At 45.7% G+C, this 24,237-nt stretch overlaps 1 protein-coding gene across 1 annotated transcript in view; it reads left to right on the plus strand.

Moving 5' to 3' along the window:
- The window catches only part of LOC140502246 (adhesion G protein-coupled receptor E2-like), a 53,653-nt gene extending 29,927 nt beyond the window's left edge, over window positions 1–23,726 (plus strand). Inside the window, exons 2-6 of the mRNA XM_072606537.1 lie at window positions 3,005–3,055; window positions 3,751–3,879; window positions 11,678–11,833; window positions 20,601–20,756; window positions 23,409–23,726. Of these exons, the coding sequence (XP_072462638.1) occupies window positions 3,005–3,055; window positions 3,751–3,879; window positions 11,678–11,833; window positions 20,601–20,756; window positions 23,409–23,587 (671 nt within the window). The 3' untranslated portion in view covers window positions 23,588–23,726. The remainder of the gene's footprint in view (window positions 1–3,004; window positions 3,056–3,750; window positions 3,880–11,677; window positions 11,834–20,600; window positions 20,757–23,408) is intronic.
- Window positions 23,727–24,237: the final 511 nt, after the last annotated feature.

The following is a 24,237-nucleotide window of genomic DNA, read 5'->3' on the forward strand; positions in this document are numbered from 1 at the left end:
TTTCTTTCTTTCTTTCTTTCTTTCTTTCTTTCTTTCTTTCTTTCTTTCTTTCTTTCTTTCTTTCTTTCTTTCTTTCTTTCTTTCTTTCTTTCTTTCTTTCTTTCTTTCTGAAGCCCAAAAAGGATAAATGCCTTGCTATTAGCATTGGCTGGGATAAATAGTTTTCTTCCTTTATTTCTCTATCTTCCTTCCTTCCTTCATTTCTTTCTTTTCCTCTTTCTTTCTTTTCCTCTGAAGCCCAGAGAGGGTAAATCATTTGCCACTAGCATCACCTAGAATAGTTTTCTTCCTTCTTTCCTTCCTCCCTCCCTCCTCTTTCTTCCTGGCTTTCTTTCCTTCTTTCTTTCTCTCTTGTCTCTATGTTGCCCAGGTTAGAAATGTAATGGTCACTCATAGTCCAATCTCACTACCAAATGGCACAAATGCTTCAATTTATACATTTTCTAATCTTGGACAACCAAGGGGGCTGCCATATTTGTGCCAAATTTAATGTGGACACCTGATCAGCTTTAACCATACTATAGCTCAGAACTTCTGAACTCAAGTGACCTACCAGCCTTAACCGCCCTCATTGGGAGGGATTATGGGTATGCAGAAGAGAGGACATCTGCATCCCCTTACCAACAGCTTTTCTGTGATGCTGAGATCAGAAGAGGTCACGCACGTAGAGAGGAATAGAGTTGGGGCCAGAACTCAGATGTCCCAACTGCTAGTTTGATACTGTCTCCATCACATAATTCTGCTTCTCTCTTAGAAGATATGAATTTGTAAAGTGCTTTAGGATCTTCAGAAGAAAGATGAGAGAGGCAAAGACATAGAGAGATACAGAGAGAGAGACAGGTAAAAAGAGAGAGACACACACACAGAGAAAGAGATCGCACATGTGAAGCAACATTTTCCCCAGCAGGTCTTCCAAATGATGTCTGGGGTCCATACTTTATGCCCTGGCACTGGAGGTGGAGGTGGGGATGGGGATAGAGCAATCTATGAGACCTTAGTGGGCCTAGGAGGAGCTCTAGTCTCCGATAGCAAGACATGGGTGTGAGGGAGGTAAACAACAGGTCTCCTGAATTACTGAAGGAAAAGTATGCCAGATGGGATGAGTGGGGAGACTGGGAACCAAGGATCAGTTCCTGTCCCAGCTTCTGTCTGTGGCATTTCCTTTTCTACATGGAGACTAGAGGTCATTCAGATCTGATGTGGGGATGGAGGCCATAGAATCTGGGGCATACTAATTTCTATCCTTTCTTTCCTATTCACCCCCAAAATAGCTTCTGCTGCCATGACCACTCCTCCCTCCCTCCCCCTCCCCCAAGGTCTTATCCCTTTATCCTCCCCACCAAACAGAGAAAGGGAGAGGCTCAGGTTGGGGCCTTCACCAGATGTGCACAGACTGGGGATGGGGATAGTGGACAACAGAAGGAGGGCTGGGTGATTTCCATCATTTGGCCATCCCCAGGAGCCAGATTAGAGAGAGGTAGCCCTGGAACTGGTCAGGACTATATTGTGTGTGACAGCAGTGTTGTGGATGGAATCTAAGCACTCAGGTGCCCAGCTTCATCCCAATCCATTCTCCATAGCTCTTTTGTCTTAGACTGATGGCTAGAAGACAGGCTCAGGCTTCCCAGGAAAGCCTAGTGGTCTTAGAACAGCTTTAGAGATGGAAGGGTCCATACTGATCATTGAAGTCAATGGTCTCACCTTACAAAGGAGAAAACTGAGGTCCAGGGAGAGAACTAATTTATCCAAGGTCATACAGTTAATATGTAGCAGGGTTGACATTGGAACTCAGGTTCTCTGACTTTAAAGCCAGTGCTTTCCCCCATGTCATTCTGCCCTAGGTCTCTCTGCCCACCTCCCACCCTGGAGGCTTCCATCTCTGCTGCAACCCTCCTGGCTCTGAAGATCTAGCTCCAGAATTCCCCATTAGAGGCTCAAACTGAGAGTGTCCTAGAGTGACTCAGCCATTCCATTCTGGCCAGGAAACGACTCATGCCTGCTCTCCACTCTTCCATTTCTCCATGATCCTCTCCCCCAATTCAGTCTCTTAGGCTGTCCCTTTCTCTCCCTGTCAGCCCAGAGAGGTGCAGCAAGTTGCTCAAGGTCACCCAGCTAATAAACTTTGAAGACAGGACTCAAAACTGGTATCCTGACTCTCATTCCAGTGTCTTTTTCCCTACTATGCTGTCTAGAATGCTTTCTCTCCCCCTTCAACTTCTCCTTACTTCAAACCCAGGTCCCCCAGCTACCAGTCCAGGCATCTTTTCAACAGGATTTGGCTACTGTATTTTATATGAAATTGTAAGCTTCTTGAGGGCAAGGACTATCTTTTATCTCTTTTTGTGTCCCCAGTGCTTAAAACAATTCCTGGCATACAGTAGGTGCTTATTAAATGTTTATTTATTGATTGATTAGACTCATAACCCCTAGTGAGGCAGTATGCTGTGACAGAAAGAGCCCTATGTTGGAGTCAGAAGAACTGAAGTAGAAACCTGCCTCTGCCACCTGTAGTCTGTGTGACCTTGAGCAAGTCCCTTTCCCTCTCTCTGAGTCTCAGGTGCCCAAACTATTAAAAGCAAAGTTTTAACCAGATTATCCCTTCAACTCCAAATGGTATAATGACTCCTGAGTTCCCACAGGACAAGGGTGATCTAGGTCCTATAATCATGCTGGCATGGACCTTACCACTGAGGTGGCCTGGCCCATTCTTTCTACAGATGAGGAAAATGAGCTCTTGAAAGAGGAAGCAATCAGATCCAAGGCTGAAGAAACCCAGTATGCTGATGATCCTGGGCCTGCATGGATATGACAAACCTGGGCCTTTATTCCTTTATTTATTTGGAGTCAGAGGACCTGGCTTTGAATCCCTGCACTGCTAAGTAATTGTGTGACCTAGACAAAGCACATCATAGGACTTCTCAGGGTCTTGGTTTCTATATCTGTAAAATGAAAGGATTGGATCAGATGGTCACTAAGGTCCCATATCCCCCACTCTCTATTTCAGGTTTCTGTATCTTGGTCCTTCTGAAAACTGGTGCAACCCAGAACCCCAAAGGTGAGTGTGCTTGGAGCCCACTCACATCTGAAGACTGAGGGAAACCCAGCCAGGGAAGAGATAGGCCTGATGTGGAGAGCAGAACATAGAGAGAGGTCACCTCTACAACTCAACAAACCCACTCAAGTCCTTTGAGTCATATTCCCCTGCCAATGCCGCCATCCTGACTTGAGATTGAGTCACTGCTCTGTTACTGGCTAGCTAGGTGGTCCTGAGCAAGCTGGAGCCTCAGTTTCCTGATCTATAAAATAGAAGTGGCAATACTTGTGCCATGGACCTCACAGAGTTGTAGGGAAAGCACTTGATAAGCTTTAAGGTGTGGTAGAAATGTGTGATCTTTGTAATAATCATTAGTAGCCTCAGTACTTCTTCCTCATCTCAATTAAATGATGAGAAAAAACAAGTTACTGTTGGCCTCCTTCCCCTTATCTGCCAGGTTGGCAGGTTAGCCAGTTAGCTGAACTCCTAAGCTAGGGACTCCCCATGTAGACATGTAGGTATAGACACAAAGCTAAAAGAATATAACAAGGATTATTCCCATGGAAGCAGCAGCTGTCAGTTTCCTCATCTATAAAATGGGTATAAAAATCACTATATTTTATACCTTACAGGAATGTTCTGACAGATATACTTTATAAACCTTAAAGCATTATAGAAACCAGAGTTGTGACTGTCAGTTTTATTCCTCTGGCTAGTTTCTCAATGTTGTCGTCAGCGTCCCCAATTTGCCACTTGTATCAATGGGACCCACTGCGTCTGTGATGATGGATTTGCTTCTACAAGTGGGGAGAAATACTTCAGTGACTCTCTGGAGATCTGTGATGGTAATTTTTAAAGAACTATTTTCTTTAGTGAGTTTTTGAACCTCCTTTTCCATGTGGCTAATTCTGCTTTTTAAAGCATTCTTCTCCTCATTGGCTTTTTGGACTTCTTTTGCCATTTGAATTAGTCTATTTTTAAAGGTGTTATTTTCTTCAGCAGTTTTTGGGTCTCCTTTAGCAAACTGTTGACTCACTTTTCATGATTTTCTTGCATTGCTCTCATTTCATTTCCCAATTTTTCCTCTGCCTCTCTTACTTGATTTTCAAAATCCTTTTTGAGCTCTTCCATGGCCTGAGACCATTACATATTTATTTTGAAGGTTATGAATACAGAAGCCTTGACTTTTATGTCTTCCTCTGATGGTTTGCACTGTTCTTCCTCATCCAAAAGGACGGAAGAAACTATCTGTTCACCAAGAAAGTAATCTTCTATAATCTTATTTTTCCCCCCTTTTTTGGCCTTTTCCCAGCCAGTTACTTGACTTTTGAATTCTTTGTCAAGGGGAGGGTATACTCTGGGGACTTGTAAGTTCTCAGTTCCTCTAAGGTGGCAAAATCAAGGGAGAGGAGTTTACTCCTCTCCTGGCCTGCGCTCTGGTCTGGGAGCCATCATAAGCTTTTCTGCCCAGGATCTTGGAGTAGATTTCCCTCTCCAGACCCTCCACCAGCTCCACCAGACCAGTGATCCTCTTCACCCCAGGGTTGCCACTCAAGGCTGAGACCCAGATCAGTAGCTCTATTCCCCCAGGGTCTTTAGGTCAAGGGCTCCAAAAATGGATGCTGCTGCTGCCTGGGACTGGGGCAGGAAGACCTTGCTTCTAACCCACGTAAAAGATCTTTCTCACTGACCTTTGAAGCTGTCTCTGGGGTTTGTGGGTTGAGATATCTGGGAACCACAACCACTGGTGGCTCCCTGAAACCTGCTTCAGTCCTGTCCTGCCAGGCCCCATGGCCAAGACTAGGCTGTGCTCTACTCCAAGCCTGGTGCAATACACCTTTCCTCTCAGTCTTCCAGGCTGTCTTGGACTGGAAGTCACTTTCACTCTGTTGTTTTGTGGCTTCTGCTGCTCTAGAATTTGTTTAGAGTCATTTTTTACAAATATTTTATGGGCTGTGGGGGGAGAGCTCTTACAGGTTGTCCTTCTACTTGGCCATCTTCTCTCTGCTCCAACCCACTTACAGTTTTAAAGAGCTTAGAGCACTAAGAGGTTAAATGACTTTCCCAGGATCACAGAGGCTACATGCATCAGCAGCAGGACTTAAACCCAGGTCTTCTGTCTCTAAAACCAGCTCTCTATTCACAGCAATATCCTTATTGCTTTAAGACCACCTGTGAAACCTTTAAAATCTAAAGAAAATGAAGAAAAGAGAGCTTGTGCCTGAGGTAGCTGGTGGGCACAGTGGATTGAACATTCAACCCAGAAGCAGATCCAGTAGCAGATGCTGCCTGACCTTGGTGAAGTCACTTTACCTCTCCCTTCATCAATTTCATAAACTGTAAAATGGGAATAATTACAAGGCCTAATTCCCAGAGTGCTGTGAGGATCAAGTGAGATAATATTTGTAAAGTGCTGTGTAAACTATAAAACACTATCTAAATGCTATCCATAATCATAATTATGACCCCTTGGCAAGCTGTAAGTAGCTGCTGAAGAAAGTCATGTTATTATTGTTTCTGAGGAAGACATGACTCTTTTCCGTGCCCAGGCCAGCCCCTTTAAAGATTCCTCCATCTCCTTCTCTCTCCTCTCTCCTGGAGCTGGCCCTGGAGACCATGACCTGACCCTCCCCCTCCAAATCATTTGCCTCTCCTAGGCCATTGGCTCCTCAGATCTCTCCAACCCTCAGAAAACCCTCTTGGTCTCCTCAAGTTACCTCCTCTGTCTTTTCTACCTTTTACTGTCAGAGACCTGAGAAGAGTTATCTGTACTTATATGCCAGCGGGAAGCTCCCAGAGAGAATTCGGAGATGAAGCTTGGCACTATCCCTGAGCCCACCCCCTTCCACTAACTTTCTGATCCTTACTTTTCTTTCTTTTCTTCTCTTCCTCTTTGTTTTCCTTTTCTAACCAGTAAAAATTTCCTTCCTCTTCATCTAATTCCTTTGGAAAAGAAAAAGAAAAGGAAAACCCCAGTAACAAATAGCACACCGTAGTCACATGGAACAAATCTCCACCTTGTCCATGTGCTAATGTGGATGATTCATCTTTTTTTCTTTTCTTATGTTGCAGATGTTAATGAATGTGCACCACCCATTAGTATCTTTTGTGGTGGGAATGCCGACTGTGTTAATACAGAGGGAAGTTGTTCGGCTTAGAGGCCAATGAGCTACCCGAGTCTCTTACCTTTCGTCCAGGTCTTCAGTGGCCAACCGGATAAACGTACTGAGAGAAGAGACTTTCCAGAGTCAAACAAGGGTTAGGCTTTATTCAGGGTCTTAGTTACATATCCATATGCAGGGCGAATTCTTCCCCAGGGGAGAGGAATCTTCCTCCTCCCAAGGGGCAAGGATCATACAGGAAGAGGATGGGAGCGGAAGAGGGAGGGACCCTCTTCCCTCCAAGGGCCCCGCAGCAAGAAGAGAGGGGAGGAACCCCCAAAGGGGACCCCACAGCAAGAAGAGGGTTTTCAGGCCTTCTTGTCCCTACTTAAGCTCTCCCGCAGCATAATTTGCACGTTAATATAGTGCGTTTTCTCAGCCCCTACCTAATTAACAACAGGTGTGCTCAGACCACGGACCAATCTCAAGGGTGGGATGCTCTCCCCAGTAAGTTTCCCACTGAGAAGAGGTGGAAATACACAAGATAGCCCGTGTTTCACGCCTCTATCCCCAGCTGTTCCCTGGGGGGCCTCGTGAGAACTCTGAGTTTTAGAAGTCCTCACTTTTACCTGCCCGAGACTGTCCACGTGAAAAGTGAGCTTACACCCCAACAGGAAGTTACCATTGCACCTGTATCTCTGGATATGCACTTTCTTCTGGGGAGAAGACATTCCCAAATGCCACTATGAATGACTGTCAAGGTACAAAGCACCCCTACATTCTTTGGTGAGCCTGGGAGTCACTGAAGGACTCTTTCTGCTGAGCTGAGGGCACAGAAGCCCCTCCCTGCATGGGCCACCTCTGGCCAGTTCCCTTTGCCTTCCTCTTATGGGCCCCCTTTGACCTTCCCCAGGCCCCTCCCTGACTCGGGCTCTCTCTTTTCAGTGCCTTTAGCTCCTCACCACAAGAGCCAACTCTAAATCTTTATATATATTTGTCTGATTAGGGATAAAGTCATTTAGATGGCACAGTGAAGATACTGCTGGTCTGGGAATCAGGAAATTCTGAGTTCATATCCAGCCTCAGGGTCTAACTAGCTAGGTGACCTTAGACAAGTCACTTCAGTTTCCTCAACTGCAAAATGAGGGAAGTAATGGCATTTGCCCTGAGAGGTCTTGTGAGGATCAAATGAGAAAATGTTTGTAAAGTGCTTAGCCCAGTAACTGGTACAATGGGGATATGAGCTATTACTAGAAGTCACTGAGCCCAATGACATCCGAAATGAAGACTCATCTGCTCAAGAGATGAGGAGAAGCACGAATCTAGCACAGCTTCATTTTCTGCCAGTGCAGAACGCAGAGTAAATAGAGATGTGTATGAGGAGGGGAGGAGGGCAGGATCTTTTCCCCTTATCTTCTCTTCTTACTCGGAAATATCTGCTTATGACACTTAAGATAAAAATGAAGACTGGTTAACAATAGAATCATAGATGCAGCTCTGGAAGGGACCTAGAGGACATCTAGTCCAACCTATGCATTTGACAGAAGAGGAAACTGAAACCCACAATGCATCATTTGATTTTCCTTGGCTGCGTAGATGTGTTACGAATCAAGAATGTAGTGCGGAGGTTTCGGGGGTGGGGCATCCTTGGGAAGTAGGCATTTTTTGTTTTGTTGTTTACAAGAAAATATCAGAAAAATTAGAAAACAAAACCACTGAATTCCAAAGAGCTTGTGAATTAGCCAAGGTAAGGCTGGATACAGTAAGTGGCCAGTGGAGGACTTCACATGGTTACTGAAAACCTGTGCGGAAACTGGGCAACAGCACTGACTCTGTAGTCGGGGGCTGGGGTTCAGATCCCATTTGTGATGCTGAATACCTTTCCTAGGTCTCAATACTAATCTGGGCCTCAGCTTTCTTAGCTGAAAATTATGGGTATTGGATTACATGTCCTCTAGATGGTTTCCACTCTTGAATTTTACAATAAAAAGGAGGAAGGGGAAGGTGAAGGAGGGAATGATGCTGCTTGGGCCAATCTCAGCCAAAGAAGGAAACCAAAGGAAATGAGATTCACTGGGATCGTTATCTCAGGAGGCCCAGGCCAGGGAGTGATATGGAGACTGAAGGGAGACATCTCAAGGTTGCAAGGCTCAGGATGCTTCTGTCCACCCCAGTTCCCATACTCCCCAGCAGGCAGACAGGGGCAAGAAATGCCAGGGGATTAAAAGCCCCACTCAGGTTTCTGTTGTGTATGAACTAGGATTGCTAATCACCTCCCCAACTCCCCTGCACCCTCTCCATTTCTTTTGGAGACAAAAATGAATATCAGAACAAATCACTCTGTGAGCCAAATGGAGTCTGTGAGCATACTCTCAGAAGCTAAGTGAGCACAAGGGAACCAGGTTTTGTCAAAAGAGCACCAATTTAAAAGCTGCATAGATAGACCTCAGAGGGAGGCAGCACAGGGACTCCCAGGGATAAACTGAGGCTGTCAGGGTGTCTATGAGAAGCCCACAGACTGAGCCAGCCAAAGATCAGGACCTAGGCAAGAAGTACCTTGGATGGGAAGGGGTGATGCTTCATGCAGAAATTAGAGACCAAGGAACAAGGCAGGTCCATTGATGTGGGAACTTAGGCTGCTCACCAGAGAGTTGGGTTAGAACAGGAACATTTGAACTGGAAGAAGTTTGGAACCAAGTGCTCTAGGGAACAGAATATGGGCAATACTAGCCAATACCCTCAAACCTTGGAGATCTTGTGAGCACTGACCAGCCCCATGTATGTCTGGTGGGAAGAACAGATCCCTTCAGAATAGAACCCCTAGACCTGATTCACTGGCCCTGCCTACTTTTAGACCCTGGGCAAGTCACTCACCCTCTCTGAGGCTCAGAAGGCTCATCTATAGGATTCTAGTCATCTCCAAAGGATGCAGTAAAGAAAGACTTTGTAACCTTAAGGTGCCACAGAAATGGGGGCTGTTATCCTGGTTGTCTGATTTCCCTGTGCCACAGGGATTCCACCCAAAGAACCTTCCTCCATTATCCTTCTATAACTCTGACTCAGTTCTTGTACAGTTCCCCGTGACTTCTCTCCCCTCTTCAGATCCCCATACCATCTTTTTTTCTATTATAGATTTCTCTGATGACAGTTTTCCTTCTGTTCTTTGGAATTCCTCATTAGTTCTAGGATACATGGACCTCTGTAGCACCCCCATGAGCCTCTCTAGCACCCTTCATATGGACCTTGACTATGTCTCACTGTCAGGCTGAAACACCAATCGAATATTGGTATTATAATATAGACCTTGACTTTTTAGGGTCATTAGAGGACATTGACAATTTCTTGAACTCCAGCCTGATAACCTCCTCTACTGAAGTTTGAGCCCAATTCACTTCCTAACTTTACTGCCCATTTCCAATATGTATACAGTGATGAGTATGCTCTTTAGTTTCTCCATCCCACTGCAAGTCATAATGTGGGTAATAGGTGTTCATCATCCACTTGGTCTTTCCCATATGGACAGTCAGGTCAAACTCTTTTGAAAAGTTATGGATTGGGGAGATTCAAAGAATCTCTACTACTAACCCTTGCCTGAAGGAACTTACAGTTGAACAGTAAGGTTATGACAAAAATAAGGAGAATAAAAGTAGACTATGATAGGGTCTCCCCACAAAAAAAAAGGCCAAAAAGTGTGTATGAGCAAATTTAAACAGTGAAAAAGATTCCTTTGGAGTGGGGCAAAGGGGAGGGAACCGGGGAGGATTTCAGCAGAATGTTAGGGACAGAGAGGAATGTTTCAATTTTTCCTTGTGTCCTCAGTGCCTGGTATACTACTGGCACTCAACTGATGTTTGTAGAATTCACCTGAGCAGGAGAAGATTCTAACAAACAAAGATGAAGAGGCAGTGAATAAACGCACTCCTTGCAAAGTGAAGGGAGAAGAATCAGAAAAATATTGTACCCAGTAACAGAAATATTGTACAATGATCAAATGGAGTAACTTAGCTAATCTTAGCATACAATGATCCAAGACAATTCCAAAAAACTTATGATGGAAAATGCTATCCAACTCCAGAGAAAGGAATGATGGAATCTTAACTGACAAGTCACTTCCTCACTATGGGTTTCCCTTTGTTTATCTATAAAAGGAGGAGGTCAGGGTGGTCCACCCAGCTCTAACCATGAGATGCCAGATCCTGGATCAGTTACAAATTCCTGTTTGATTTTAATTGGGCCTTCCCTGCTAGACAACAATTTTTTAAATCTCTTTCTATTATATTTTTTTCTTCCTTCCTTCCTTCCTTCCTTCCTTCCTTCCTTCCTTCCTTCCTTCCTTCCTTCCTTCCTTCCTCCCTCCCTTCCTTCCTTCCTTCCTTCTTTTCTTCCTCCCTTCCTTCCTTCCTCCCTTCCTTCCTTCCTTCCTTCCTTCTTTTCTTCCTCCCTTCCTTCCTTCCTTCCTTCCTTCCTTCCTTCCTTCCTTCCTTCCTTCCTTCCTTCCTTCCTTCCTTTCTTTTTCATTATTCCCTGGTCTCCCAATGTCATCAACATGGAAATGCATCAGCCCCTCATGGGCCCCAATCCCACTACTGATTTATTGGCCTGGAAGTTTTCTCACTTTTTCCATCCTTGGGCAGCTTCCCCTCCTAAGACCTCACTATACTGGTGCCAGACTTAGTGTAGACACTCCATTGACTTTAACCTTCCTGTAGCTCAGAACTCCAGAGCTCAAGGGATGCACATCAGCCTCCCTCTCAAGTTGCAGGGATTATAGGGCATCCTACCTGCCTAGTCATGTTATTTGTCCACAATTTTATCTCTGTAACACTCCTAAACCTTCTTCCCTTCTGAAGTGGCAGTTCAAAACTTTTCCCTATCTCCTTATACTTCTCATTGTCATGAACTCATTGCCTCATGGGATCTCAGCAGCATATCTGACACCCTACTCTACTGAAAAAATCAAGGCTGCCCTTGTAGACCTCCCTCACCACTTGGACTGTTTCTGGGGAAGATATGGCTCTTTTCCCTGCCCAGGACAGCCCCATTATTGGTGCCCTCAATGTCTTTCCCTCTCCTCTCTTCAGGAGGTGGCCCTGGAGACTAGGCTATGACCCTTTCCCTCCAAATCATCAGTCTCTTCTTAGCCATCAGTTATTCTCCATCCTCAGAAATCTCTCTTGACCTCCTCAAGTCACCCTCCTCTGTCTTTCTTCCCTTTTACTGTCAAAGGTCTGAGCAGACTTAATTGTACTTATATGCCAGCAGGAAGCTTCCAGAGAGAATTCAGTTATATGGTTGACTCTGTCCCTGAGCCTACCCTTTCCTCTACTTTGCTTAACTTTTCTTTTTTTCTTCTCTACATTTTTGTTTTCTTTTTTCAAACAAGAAGCATTTCTTTCCTATTCCTCCAACACTCTTGGAAAAGAAAATGAAAAAATAAGCCCTTGTATTAAATAGCATACTATAGTTAGATAAAACAAATTCCCACATTGACCATGTGCAAAGAAGTATGATCCATTTCTTTTTTTCTTTTCTTATGTTGCAGATGTCAAAGAATGTGCACCACCCATTAGTGCCTCTTGTGGTCTGAATGCAGACTGTGTTAATACAGCAGGAAGTTACCACTGTATCTGTAACCCTGGATATGCACTTCCTTCTGGGGAGAAGACATTCCCAAATGCCACTAGGAACAATTGTCAAGGTACAAACCTCTCCTGCACTCTGTGTCTAGCCTAGAAGTCACTGAAGGGCTCTTTCTGCTGAGCTGAGAGCAGAGAAACAGCTTCCTGCATGGGCCACCTCTTGCCAGTGCCCTTTGCCTTCTCATATAGGCCCCCTCTGGCAATCCCCAGGCACCTTCCTGACTCTGCCTGTCTCTATTCAGTGCCAAACACACAATCCTTGCTTCCTCACTACAGAGGCTACCTCTAAGTCCTGAGAACTCTCCCCTTTTCCCTATTCTGTCTATCCTACCTCAGGCCACCTCAGGAAATTTCATCCAAGCACTGTAGCCAGATCTTGGCTCAGGGCTGTGATATTTAACTCTTTTTCAAGCTACAACCCAAAAGAAAGAATTGAGGCCACAGAAGTCTGACCTCCTGGCAAAGTTGCCCCATGGAACACGATATCCCATAGACAGAGGGAGGAGGGATAGTTTGGAGGGGACTGGACAGTGATTTTTCTCCCTGTTCTCTCCTAACTGCACTCTCAGAGAGGCATCCGTGGCACTGAGAGGCTAGGGACCTTGGAGACTCATGGAGCCAGTGTTTGTCTGACGGGAAATTTGAACCCAGGTCTTCTTAACTCAGAGCCTAGCTCTCTCTAAACTAGGACATGTTCTCCCTCTTACCCAGTAGTCTTTACCTTCTCCTGCCCCGCTTACATGGCCATTTCATTTCTCTTCTTGTGTCTTTTCTTTCTCTCCCCACCCCTATCTGCCCCATCCTGGGTAGGACTCCCTCTGGGCTCTGCCTCCCAGAGACCAACAGGAACCTCCAGCCTGAGGGGAGGGGGGATCACCAGAATCAAGGGCAGGACTTCCACAGCACTTCAGGTTTACAAAGCCCTCCCTTCTCTCTGATTTCACCTCCCATTTGCACTGCGTAGATCTTGTCTGGACCAGGTTGTTTGCCTGTTGTCTCCCGCATTAGACTGTAATCATGTATTCTAGAGCAGAGACTTGAGTTCTTACTCCCTTTGTACCCCCAGAGTGCCTAGCACAGTGCCTGGCACATAAGAAGTGATCCTTAAATCCTGGTGGACTGATTGACTGAGGGAGACACTAGAGATATCTTTGATCCTCTGATGAGAAAAGTGAGGTCCTAGGAGGAGCAGAAGCCTGCCTCTGTGGCCCCCTCACTGTGTGCCCAGTCCCCATCCAGGCCCAAGCCTCCCTTCTTCAGCAGCTGCTGAGCAGACCAGCCTCCTTCTCTCTGGTTTGCTTCTTCCATATTTCTCTTCCCCACCAATACAGATGTTTAAGGGTGGGAGAGGAAATGAGTACAGGTTTTGAAAAGGTTTTATTCAGGCCTTTCACCTGACAATAACTTTTGGAGGAGACACCAGAGAAACTAGAACTGTAAGCTTGGGTGAATGTCTGGGACTTGGTTAAAGTCTACTCCAATTTCTGTCCTTACGCAGGTCAGGAACATAACAACCTTACATTGTTGATGGATTCTTTGGGAGACGAGCTTGAGGACCCAGTGTTTAATTGAGGCCTGGTAGAAGCCTCTGGGCTTCATTTTGATACAACATCCCAGGAAGAGATATATTCATAGCTCCTCCTTCTCCAGGGAGGTGGGGCTGAAAATGTCCCTGGAGGGCCTTGGCCTTCCTGTACCCAGCATGCTCTCCCTGCCTCTCACACTGAACCAGAAGCTGGCTGCATTGAAAGACAGACCTTCATTTTCTCTGCTAGGTCTGGAGGCTCGGGGATTTTCTTGTTTATTTGGATAATAAGAACTTGTCTAAGGTAAAGGGGATGGTGTATATCAGTAGAAGGAATGACCTATCATGAGATGTGGCCTTCCTCCTCACCAGATGGATGAGTCACCTAAGACTACACAGAGCCAGGCTTCTCCCCATCAAGGGTGCAGAATATCTGGGTCACTAGGAAGGAGCCTGAGGGCCCCCTCAGCCTAAATGAAAGACTAGGCATGTATCCAGCATTCCCTATGCAGCCAATAGTTAGCTTAATGTCGATGTTAAAAATAAAAAAAAAAAAGAATAAGAGAAAGAACTTCCCCTGTTTAGAAAATCTTCTATTTTAAACGTGAGAGGGAAGAGAAGTCTGGCATCTTCAGCCCCAAATTCAATGACCACTAGCTAGCTTCATAACTTTAAGTCACTTAACCTCTCTGGGCCTCAGTTTCCACTGCATGACCTCTAGGGTCCCTACCAGCTCTTTTTGTTCAGTCATTTCAGTCATGTCTGATTCTCTGTGACCTCCTTTGGGGTTTTCTTGGCTGTGATACTGGAGTAGATTACCATTTTCTTCTATGGCCCATTTGACAGATTTGGAACTGAGGCAAACAGGGTTAAGTGACTTGCCCAGGGTCATAGAGCTAGTAAGTGTCTGAGGAAGAAAAGGACTGACTCCAGGACTGTCACTGTATCCACTGACCCACTGAGCTGCCCAGCTCTGGGACAATTTCACTGAAAGAGAGGAACAGATGGTAACAGAAGAAAATGAGTGTCCCTGAGATCATTGCTTCAGGAGGCCCAGGACATGAATGGAGGGAGATTCATGACAGAAAGCTCTTGAGGCTCCAGGGGTTGGGGTGTTTCTGTCCAGCTCAGCTGCACCCTCTTCAGGAGCTGGATAGTGGCAAGAGATGCCAGTGTGTCTGGACCCTCCCGGGTCTCTGTTGTGTCCAAACTAGGGTTATTTCTTATCCCCTTTCTCTTTCTATTATAGATATAGATGAATGTCAGCTCAACGCTTCAATCTGTGAACCCCAGGGTCTCTATAAAAAGAAGCCTGGATGCTCTATGTGCAAATGCAAGGCAGGATTTGTAAGAATCAAAAAGAATAAGAATTATTTCTGCATAGGTAAGCCCCTGTAGGAGGCAGCCCATGCACTCCCAGGGGATGGACTGAGGTGCTCTGGGTGAGCCAGCTAATGATCAGGGCCAAGGTAGGGACCAGTCTGTATGAGGAAGGGATGATGCTTCAGAAGTCAGAGCCAAGACAGCTGGGGAAGAGTTACCCAGGGGAATTTACGCTACTGTCCAGAGCCTAAGACAGGGAATCAGCTACAAAGAACTAACCCAGGAATTTCTGATCTGGGAGAGAAATCTTGGCCTTACTGCAAGGAACAGAATGTGGGCAAGGGCAGCTGGACACCCTGGATCCTGTGGGTGCAGAGGCAGCAACACTGGCCTTGGGACAGGACTCTTGGTGTGAATTCCTGGCACTCCCTGCTATGGAACCATAGATAAGTTGTTTACCAAGTCAGAGCCTCAGGTTGCTCATTTATAGAACACCCATCACTGCACAGGGCTGAGGAGGGAAGGGAGAGAGTAAGCATTGATATAGGCATGATGCCAAGTGCTTCATAGAGATAATTTCATAACAACCCTTGGCAGCTAAGAGGATCAGTGGGTAGAGTGCTGGGCTTGGAGTCACTAAGACTCCCCTTCCTGAGTCCTGGGCAAGTCACTTATCTCTGTTTGCCTCAGTTTTCTCATCTGTAAAATGAGCTGGAGAAAGCTACAGCAAACTACTCTAGTACCTTTGAGAAGAAAACCCCAAATAGAGTCCTGAAGAGAACAAGATAATTGAAAAACCTGATCAAATGCATAGAGGCATGAGATGATAGGTGGGCTGGAGAAGCAGGGTTCCCCAACCATGGGTTACAGCAGAATGATTTTCCTGCTCAATAAAACTTTTATTCATTAATCCTATAAAATAGAAAAAACAAATGAACCATTCTCTCTCTTGCTGCTCCTCCCAGGTCCAGGGGCCTGGCTTCAAGCTCTATCCAATCATAAACTAACCCTAGAGTCTGAGTAGTGTTAAAGAGGCCTTTTAGAATGGATATATTTATCTGGTCTGGGATAGAGTCATTTAGATGGCACAGTGGAGATACTGCTGGCCTGGGAATCAGGAAGACCTAATTTCATATCCAGCCTCAGAGGCTTACTAGGTAAGTGACCTTGGTCAAGCCATTTACCTTCACTTTCCTCAAATACATAATGAGGGGAATAATGGCACCTCCTCTGAGAGGTGTTGTGAGGATCAAATGAGATAATGTTTGTATAGTGCTTAGACCAATAACTGGCACTTAGTAGGCACAATGGGAATGTTAGCGATTATTAGAAGTCACTGAGCCCAATGGCATCTGAAATGGAGACTCATCTTCTCCCAGAGATGAGGAGGAGCACTGGTCTAGCACAGCTTCCTTCTCTAGCAATGCAGAACATAGAACAAATAGTGGTGTGTCAGGGGAGCAGGGAGGGTGGGATTTTCTCCCCTTATCTCCTCCTCTTACTCAGAAATATTTGGTTATTACACTTAAGATAAAAATGAAGCCTGGTTAAGAATAGGGTCATAGTTGCAGCTCTGGAAAGGACCTAGAAGATATGTAGTCCAACCCATTCGACATGAGAGAAATCTGAAACCAATCATGCATAGCTTGATTTTCCTTGGCTGCATATATGTGTTACAAATTGAGAATGTGGGACGGGGATGCAGGAGCAGGGGAGGGCATCCTTGGGAAGTGACAGTTGGGTTTTGTTTTTTAAAAGAAAAGAACATGAGAAAAATTAGAAAACAAAAACCCTGAATTCCAAAGAGCTTATGACTTAGTCAACATAAGGTTAGGATATGGTAAGTGGCAGGTGGGGGACTTCACATGGTTATTGAAAGCCTGTGTGGAAATGTGGTAACAGCACTGACTATAGTCAAGGGGTGGCGGTTCAAACCCTACCTGTGATGTTTAATACCTTGCCTAGGTCTCTATGCCATTCTGGGCCTCACTTTTCTCACATGAAAATTGTAGGTATTGGATTACACGATCCCTAGATTTCTTTCCAGCTCTCAATTTTACAATAAGAAGGAGCAGGGGGAAGGTGAGGGAGGGAATGATGCTGTGTAGGTCAATCTCATCCAAAGAAGGAAAGAGAAGGAAATTAGATTCACTGGGATCATTATCTCAGGAGAGTCAGGCCAGATAGTGACATGGAGACTGGATGGAGAGATCTTCATGATCCAAGGCTTGGTATGTTTCTGTCCAGCCCAGGTCACATCCTCCCCAGCAGGCATATTGGGGCAAGGGAGTCCAGGGATTTAACAGCCCCACTAGGTCTCTGTTGTGTCCAAACTAGGATTACTAATCACCCCCCACCCTGCTCCCTTCCTTTTGGAAATAAAAATGGAGGACAGAACAAATCACTTTATGAGCCAAAGGGAGACTGTGAGAATACTCTCAGAAGTTATGTGTGCACAAGAGAACCAGGCTTTGCCAGAAGAGGACCAGTAAAAGAACTGCATAGAGAGGCCCCAGAGGGAGGCAGCTCAGGGACTCCCAGGGATGAACTGAGGTTGTCACTGTGCCTATGAGAATCCCCCAGACTGAGACAGCCAAGGATCAGGGTCCAGGCAAACAATACCTTGAATGGGAAGGGGTGATGCTTCCCCCAGAAGTCAGAGCCCAAAGATTCAGGCAGAATGTAGGCTGCTCTCCAGAGCCTACGCCTGCGTTAGAAAAGAAATCTCTGAGTTGGAGGAAGTTTGCAACCAAGTGATCTAGGGAACTGAATTTGGGCAGCACTAGTCAGATTCCCTCAAACCCTGGAGACCCTGTGAGCACCAACATAGCTCCATGTCTGTGTGCTGGGAAGAACAGTTCGCTTCAGAATAGGATCCCTGGGTCTGATGCACTGGACCTGCCTACTTTAGAGCCTGGGCTAGTCACTCAGCCCCTCTGAGGCTCAGAGGGCTCATCTATAGGACTCTCAGCTCACCTGCCAAAGGTACAGTAAAGAAAGACTTGGTAGCCTTAAGGTGCCACAGAAATGAGGGCTGTTATTATCCTGGCTGTCTGATTTCCCTTTGCCAAGGGAGTCCAAGCAATAGGCCCTTCTCCATGATTCTTTTGTAACTCTGATGCAGCACTTGAACCAATTCCCCTGACTTTCCTCCCCTCTTCAGGGATCATCTTATTTCTGTTACAGATTGCCCTGATGACAATTTTCCTTCTGTCCTTTGGAGCTCCTCATTGGTTCTAGGATACATGGGGTTCACACTTCCATGAATTTCTCTAGTATAGTCTGTGTGTCTCACAGTCAGGCTGAAACACTAATGGAATATTGGTATTACAATATAGACCTTGATTTTTAGGGTCATTAGAGGAGATTGGCAATTTTTTGAACTCCAAACTGCTATCCTCTATGCTGAATTTTGAGCCCAAATCACTTCCTAACTTGACTGTTCTTTCCCAATATATACATAATGATGAACATGCTCTTTTGTTCCTCCATCCCACTGCAGGTCATAATGGGGGTAATAGATGCTCATCGTCTACTTGTTCTTTTCCGTAGGGGTGATCAGATCAAACCCTTTTGAGAACTTATGAATTGGGGAGATGCAAAGAATCTCTTTTAATCATCCCAGCCTCAAGGAACTTACAGCTGAATAGAAAGGTTATGAGAAAAATAAGAAGAATAAAAATAGACTGTGATAGGGTCTCCCAATGGAAAAAAAGGGAAAAAGTGTTTGTGGATAAATTTAAACAGTGAAAGAGATTCCTTTGAACTGGGACAAAGGGGATGAAATAAGTGAGTATTTTAGCAGTGTTAGGGACAGCGAGGAATGTTTCAGTTTTCTCCTTATCTTATCAGTGCCTGGTATACAGTAGGTATTCAATTAATGTTTGTTGAATTCATCTGAACAAGAGAGGATCCTAAGAAGCAGGGATGAGGAGACAGTGTGCTCTAGGCAGGGGGTACACCCTGGGTAGGTGCATAGAGGCAGGAGATGACAGGATGAGAAAGAGAAGTAGGGCTTCCCAACAAAGCCACATGATAGAATACCTTTAGTACTCTACAAAACATTTACTCTCGTAGAACTATTACTCTACTGCCACTCACAGTCTTAGAGCTACTTAGAGCACTGAGAAGTTGAGTGATTTTCCCAAGATCACACACATCTTCTGGTTTCAAGGTCAGCTCTCTGTTCGCTACAACACCATTGCCTCCTTAAAGCACTAGGAGAACGTTTAAAATCCAAAGAAGGTGAAGCCCAAAGAGCTTGGGATTTGAGGTAGCTAGTGAGCACAGTGGATAGAGCATTGAACCAGAAACTGGAAAGACCAGAGTCCAAATCCAACCTCAGATGCTGTGTGAGCCTGGGCAAGTCACTCAACCTCTGCCTGCCTCAGTTTCATAAACTGTAGAAAGGAGATAATAATAGCACCTACCTCCTAGGTTGTTGTGAGGATCAAATCAGATAATTTTTCTAATGTATTTTATAAGCCTGAAATCTCTATCTAAATGCTAGCTATAATTATAATGAGTATCCACAGACAGATGATAAGCAGCTGCTGAAGAACATCCTGCTATCCCTGGGAGGCCATGGGGTCCAATGGGAAGAGCATTGACTCTGCATTCAGAGGAGGGAAAATCATATCCTGTCTTTGATACTTACTGACTGTGTAAACCTGGACAAGTTGCTTCCTCACTATGGGCTTCCCTTTCTTTATCTCTAAAAGGAGGAGGTCAGGATGGTTCCTCCAGCTCTAACCTTGTGATCACAGATCCTGGATCAGCCACAAATTCCTGCTGTCTGATTTTAACTGGGGCTTCTCTGCTAGAAATAGTCTTTTTATTCTCTGTTTCTATTATATTTCTTTTCCTTCCTTCTTTTCATTCATTCTTTCTTCATTCTTCCAGTCTCATCAGTGTGGAAATTCATGAGCCTCTCATTGGGCCAGCTCCACCACTGATGTACTGTAGAGGGAGCTTTCTCCTGTTCCCTTTCTAACATGAGCCACTTTTTTCCATCCCTGGGAAGTCTACCCTCTGAACAGCTCACTCTACTGGTGCCAGACATAGTGTAGACACTCCATTGACTTTAACCCTCATGTAACTCAGAACTCCAGAGCTCAAGGGATCCACCTCAGCCTCCCTCTCAAGCAGCAGGAATTACAGGGCATGCTACCTGCCTAGTTGTGTTATTTGTCCACAATTTTATCTCCTTAATAATTCCAAACCTTCTTCCCTTCCAGTGTGGCAGTTCCAAACCTTGACCTATCTGCTTATAGCTCTCATTGCCATGACCTCCTGCGCCCTGGGGTCTGTCTGAGCAGGGCATCTGACCCACTACTCTACTGAGAAAATAAAGCTGCCCTCTGAGAGCTCCCTCACCTCCTGGACATGATATCCCTCAGACTCATTCTCTTATCCTATTCCTGTTTCTGGGGAAGACATGGCTCTTTTTCGTGCCCAAGACAGACCCTTACTGGTGCCCTCAATCTCTTCCTCTCTACTCTCCTCAGGAGCTGGTTCTGGAAATCAGGAGATGACCCCTCCCCTCCAAATCATCAGCCTCTTCTTAGCCATCAGCTCCTTAAATCTCCTCCATCCTCGGAAATCTCTCTTGGCCTCCTCAAGGAATCCTCCTCTGTCTTTTTTCCCTTTTACTGTCAGAGGCCTGAGAAAAGTTGTCCATGATTATGTGCCAGCAGGAAGGTCCCAGAGAGAATTCAGAGCTGAGGCTTGGCACTGTCCCTGAGCCCACCCCCTTCCACTACCTTGTTAATCTTTTCCTATTTTCTTCTCTTCATTTTTGTTTTCCTTTTTCAACCAGGAAGCATTTCTTTCCTGTTCCTTCAACAGGCTTGGAAAAGACAATGAAAAAGAAACTCCCTGTACTAAATAGCATGCCATAGTTAGATAAAACAAATTCCCACACTGACCATGTGCAAATAAGTGTGATCCATTTCTTTTTTACCTTTCTTATGTTGCAGATGTTAATGAATGTGTACCACCCATTAGTGCCTCTTGTGGTCTGAATGCAGACTGTGTTAATACAAAGGGAAGTTACCACTGCACCTGTAAGCCTGGATATACACTTCCTTCTGGGAAGGAGACATTTTCAAACGCCACTATGAACAACTGTCAAGGTATAAAACTGTCCTGTATTCTGTGTCTAGCCTGGGAATCACTGAAGTACTCTTTGTAGTGGGCCACCTCTGGCCCGTACCTTTTGTCTCCTCATGTGGGTTCCCTCTGACCTTCTCTGGGCCCGTACCTGACTAGGTGTCGCTCCGTTCAGTGCCCTTAGCTCGTCACTATAGGGCCACCTCTACGTCCTAAGAACTATACCCTACTCTCTGTTCTGTCCATCCCAGTTCAGGTCCCCTCAGGAAACCTCTTCCAAGTGCTGTGGCCAGACCTTGGCTCAGGGCTAGGAGGTTCAAATCTCTTTCCAAGATATAATCTAGAAGAAAGAATTGAGGCCACAGGAGTCTGAACTACCTGGGAACACTGGAGACTAAGGGAGGAGGGATATTTTGGAGGGGACTAGACAGTGATTTTTGTCCCAGTGTCCCCTAACTGGACACTCAGAGAGGAGTCTGTGGCACTGAGAGGCTGGGCATCTTGGAGACTCATGGAGCCAGTGTGTATCTGAGGGGAAACTTGATTCTAGGTCTCCTTAACTCTGAACCTAACTCTCTCTCCACTAGGCAACATTCCCTGTCTTATCCAAAAACCTTTACTTATCCCTGTCCCCATTACTCGAGTCATTTCATTTCTCTGCTTTTGTCATTTGTTTCTCTCCCCACTCCCATCTGCCCCGTCCTGGATAGGACTCCCTCTGGAGTCAGCCTCACAGAGACCAACAGGGGCCTCCAGCCCTGGGAGGAGTGATCATCAGAATTAAAGGCAAAAATTTCACAGCATTTCAGGCTTACAAAGCCATCCCTTCTCTCTGATTTCACCTCGCATTAACACTGCATGGATCTATCTGGACAAGGCTGTTTGCCTGTTGTCTCCCCCAGTAGACTGTGATCATGTCTTCCAGGGCAGAGACTGAGTTCTTTTTCTCTTTGTACCGCCAGTGTGCCTAGCATGGCCTGGCACATAGGAAGTGCTCCATAAATGCTGATGGACTGACTGATTGAGGGTGATACTAGTGGTCATTTTGATCCTCTGATAAGGAAAGTGAGGTTTGAGGAAATGCAGAAGCCTGCCTCTGTGGGCTCCTCCCTCACTATGTGCCCCATCCCTAGCCAGGCCCAAGCCTTCCTTCTCCAGCACCTGCTGAGCAGAACAGTCCCCCTATCTCTTGTTTGCTTCTGCCATATTTCTCTTTCCCACCAATACAGATGTATAGAGATGGGAGAGGAAATGAGTACAGGTTTTGCATAGGTTTTATGCAGGCCTTTCCCCTGACAACAGCCTTTGGAGGAGACACCAGAGAAACTAGAACTGTAAGATTGGATGAATGCTCACGGCTTGGCCAAAATCTACTCCAGTTCCTGTCCTTATACAGTTCAGGAACCTAATGACCTCATATTGTTGATGGATCCTTTGGGAGACCAGCTTGAGGACCCAGTGGTTCATTGAGACTTGGCAGAAGCCTCTGGCCACCTTTTGATACAACATCCCAGTGAGAGAGATGCTCACAGGTCCCACTCCTCTAGGGAGGTGGGGCTGAGAAGGTTGCTGGAGGGCCCTGGTGTTCTTCTTCCCAGCATGCCCTCCCTGCCTCTCACACAGAGCCAAAAGCTAGCTGCATTGAAAGACAGACCTTTATTCTCTCTGCTAGATCTGGAGACTCTGGGATTTCCTTGTTTGTCTGGACAATAAGAACTTATCTAAGGCAGAGGGAGTGGTGCCTACTAGTGGGGCGAATGGTCAGTTATGAGGTGGGGCCTCCTTCCTCACCAGATGGATGAGTCACCTAAGACCACACAGAGCCAGGCTTCTTCCCATTAAGGGGGCAGAACATCTGGATCACTAGGAAGGAGCCTGAGTGTCCCCTCAGCCAACATGAAAGAGAAGGCATATATCAAGCATTCACTATGCACTCAGCAGTTAACGAAATATTGTTAAAAATATAAAAAACGAAACAAAACAAGGAAGAAGGAAAAGAACTTCCCCTATCCTCAAAATCTTCTATTTTGTATATGAGAGGGAAGAGAAGTCTGGCATCTTCAGCCCCAAATTCAATGACCACTAGCTAGCTTCATAACCTTAGGCAACTTAACCTCTCTGGGCCTCAGTTTCCTCATTTGTGTGTTGGATCAGATGAACTCTAGGGTCCCTACCAACTCTTTTTGTTCAGTCATTTCAGTCATGTCTGATTCTCTGTGACTCCTTTGAGGTTTTTTTGGTGGAGATACTGGAGCAGTTTAGCATTTCCTTCTTCAACTCATTTGACAAATGAAGGACTGAGGCAAACAGGGTTAAGTGACTTGCCCAGGGTCACAGAGCTAGTAAGTGTCTGAGGAAGAAAAGGACTGACTCCAGGATGGGTACTGTATTCACTGACCCACTGAGCTGCCCAGCTCTGGGTCAACTTCACTCAAAGAGAGGAACAGAAGGAAATGAGTGTCCCTGAGATCATTGCCCAGGATGAGAAAGGAAATCAATTCTCAACCGAAAGTTCTGGAGGCTCCAGGTGATTGGGGTGTCTCTATCCACCCAGTTCCACCATCTTCAGGAGCTGGATAGTGGTAATAGATGTCCGAGTAGCTGGACTCCCCTCCTGCGTCTCTGTTGGGTCCAAACTTGTGTTTTTTCTAATCCCCTTTCTCTTTTTATTACAGATATAGATGAATGTCAGCTCAGCACCTCCATCTGTAAACCCCATGGGCTCTGTAAAAATAAGCCTGGAAGCTATATGTGCAAATGCAAACCAGGTTTTGCACCAAGCAAAAAGAACCCGAATTATGTCTGCATAGGTAAGGCGTTGTGGGAGACAGCCCATGAACTCCCAGGGGATTGACTAAGGCCCTCTGGATGAGCCAGTCAGTGATCAGGGTCAAGACAGGGAGCAGTTTGTATGGGGAAGGGATGTTGTTTTCCTCAGGCATCAGAGGCAAGAGAACTGGGACAGAGTCACCCAGGGGAATTTGGGCTGCTGTCCAGAGCCTAGGACAGGGAGTCAGCTACAAAGAACTGAGCCAGGAATCTCTGATCTGGGAGAGGAAACTTAGTACTTTCTGTAGGGAACAGAATGTGGGCAAGGGCAGCTGGACACCCTGGATCCTGTGGACGCAGAGGCAGCAGCGGTGGCCTTGGGACAGGATTCTTGGTGTGAATCCCTGGCACTCCCTGCTATGGAACCATAGATAAGTCGCTTACCAGGTCAGAGCCTCAGGTTGCTCATTTATAGAACAACCATCACTGCACAGGGCTGGGGAGGGAAGGGAAAAGGATTAGCATTGATATAGGCATGATGCCAAGTGCTTTATAAAGATAATTTCATAACAACCCTTGGCAGCTAAGAGGATCAGTGGGTAGAGTGCTGGGCTTGGAGTTACTAAGACTCCCCTTCCTGATTTCTGGGCAAGTTACTTATCTGTTTGCCTAAGTTTTCTCATCTGTAAAATGAGCTGGTGAAGTCTATGCCAAACTACTCTAATGTCTTTGCTG

This window comes from Notamacropus eugenii, chromosome 4 (assembly GCF_028372415.1).
Source record: "Notamacropus eugenii isolate mMacEug1 chromosome 4, mMacEug1.pri_v2, whole genome shotgun sequence".
NCBI classification, from domain to species: Eukaryota; Metazoa; Chordata; class Mammalia; order Diprotodontia; family Macropodidae; genus Notamacropus; species Notamacropus eugenii.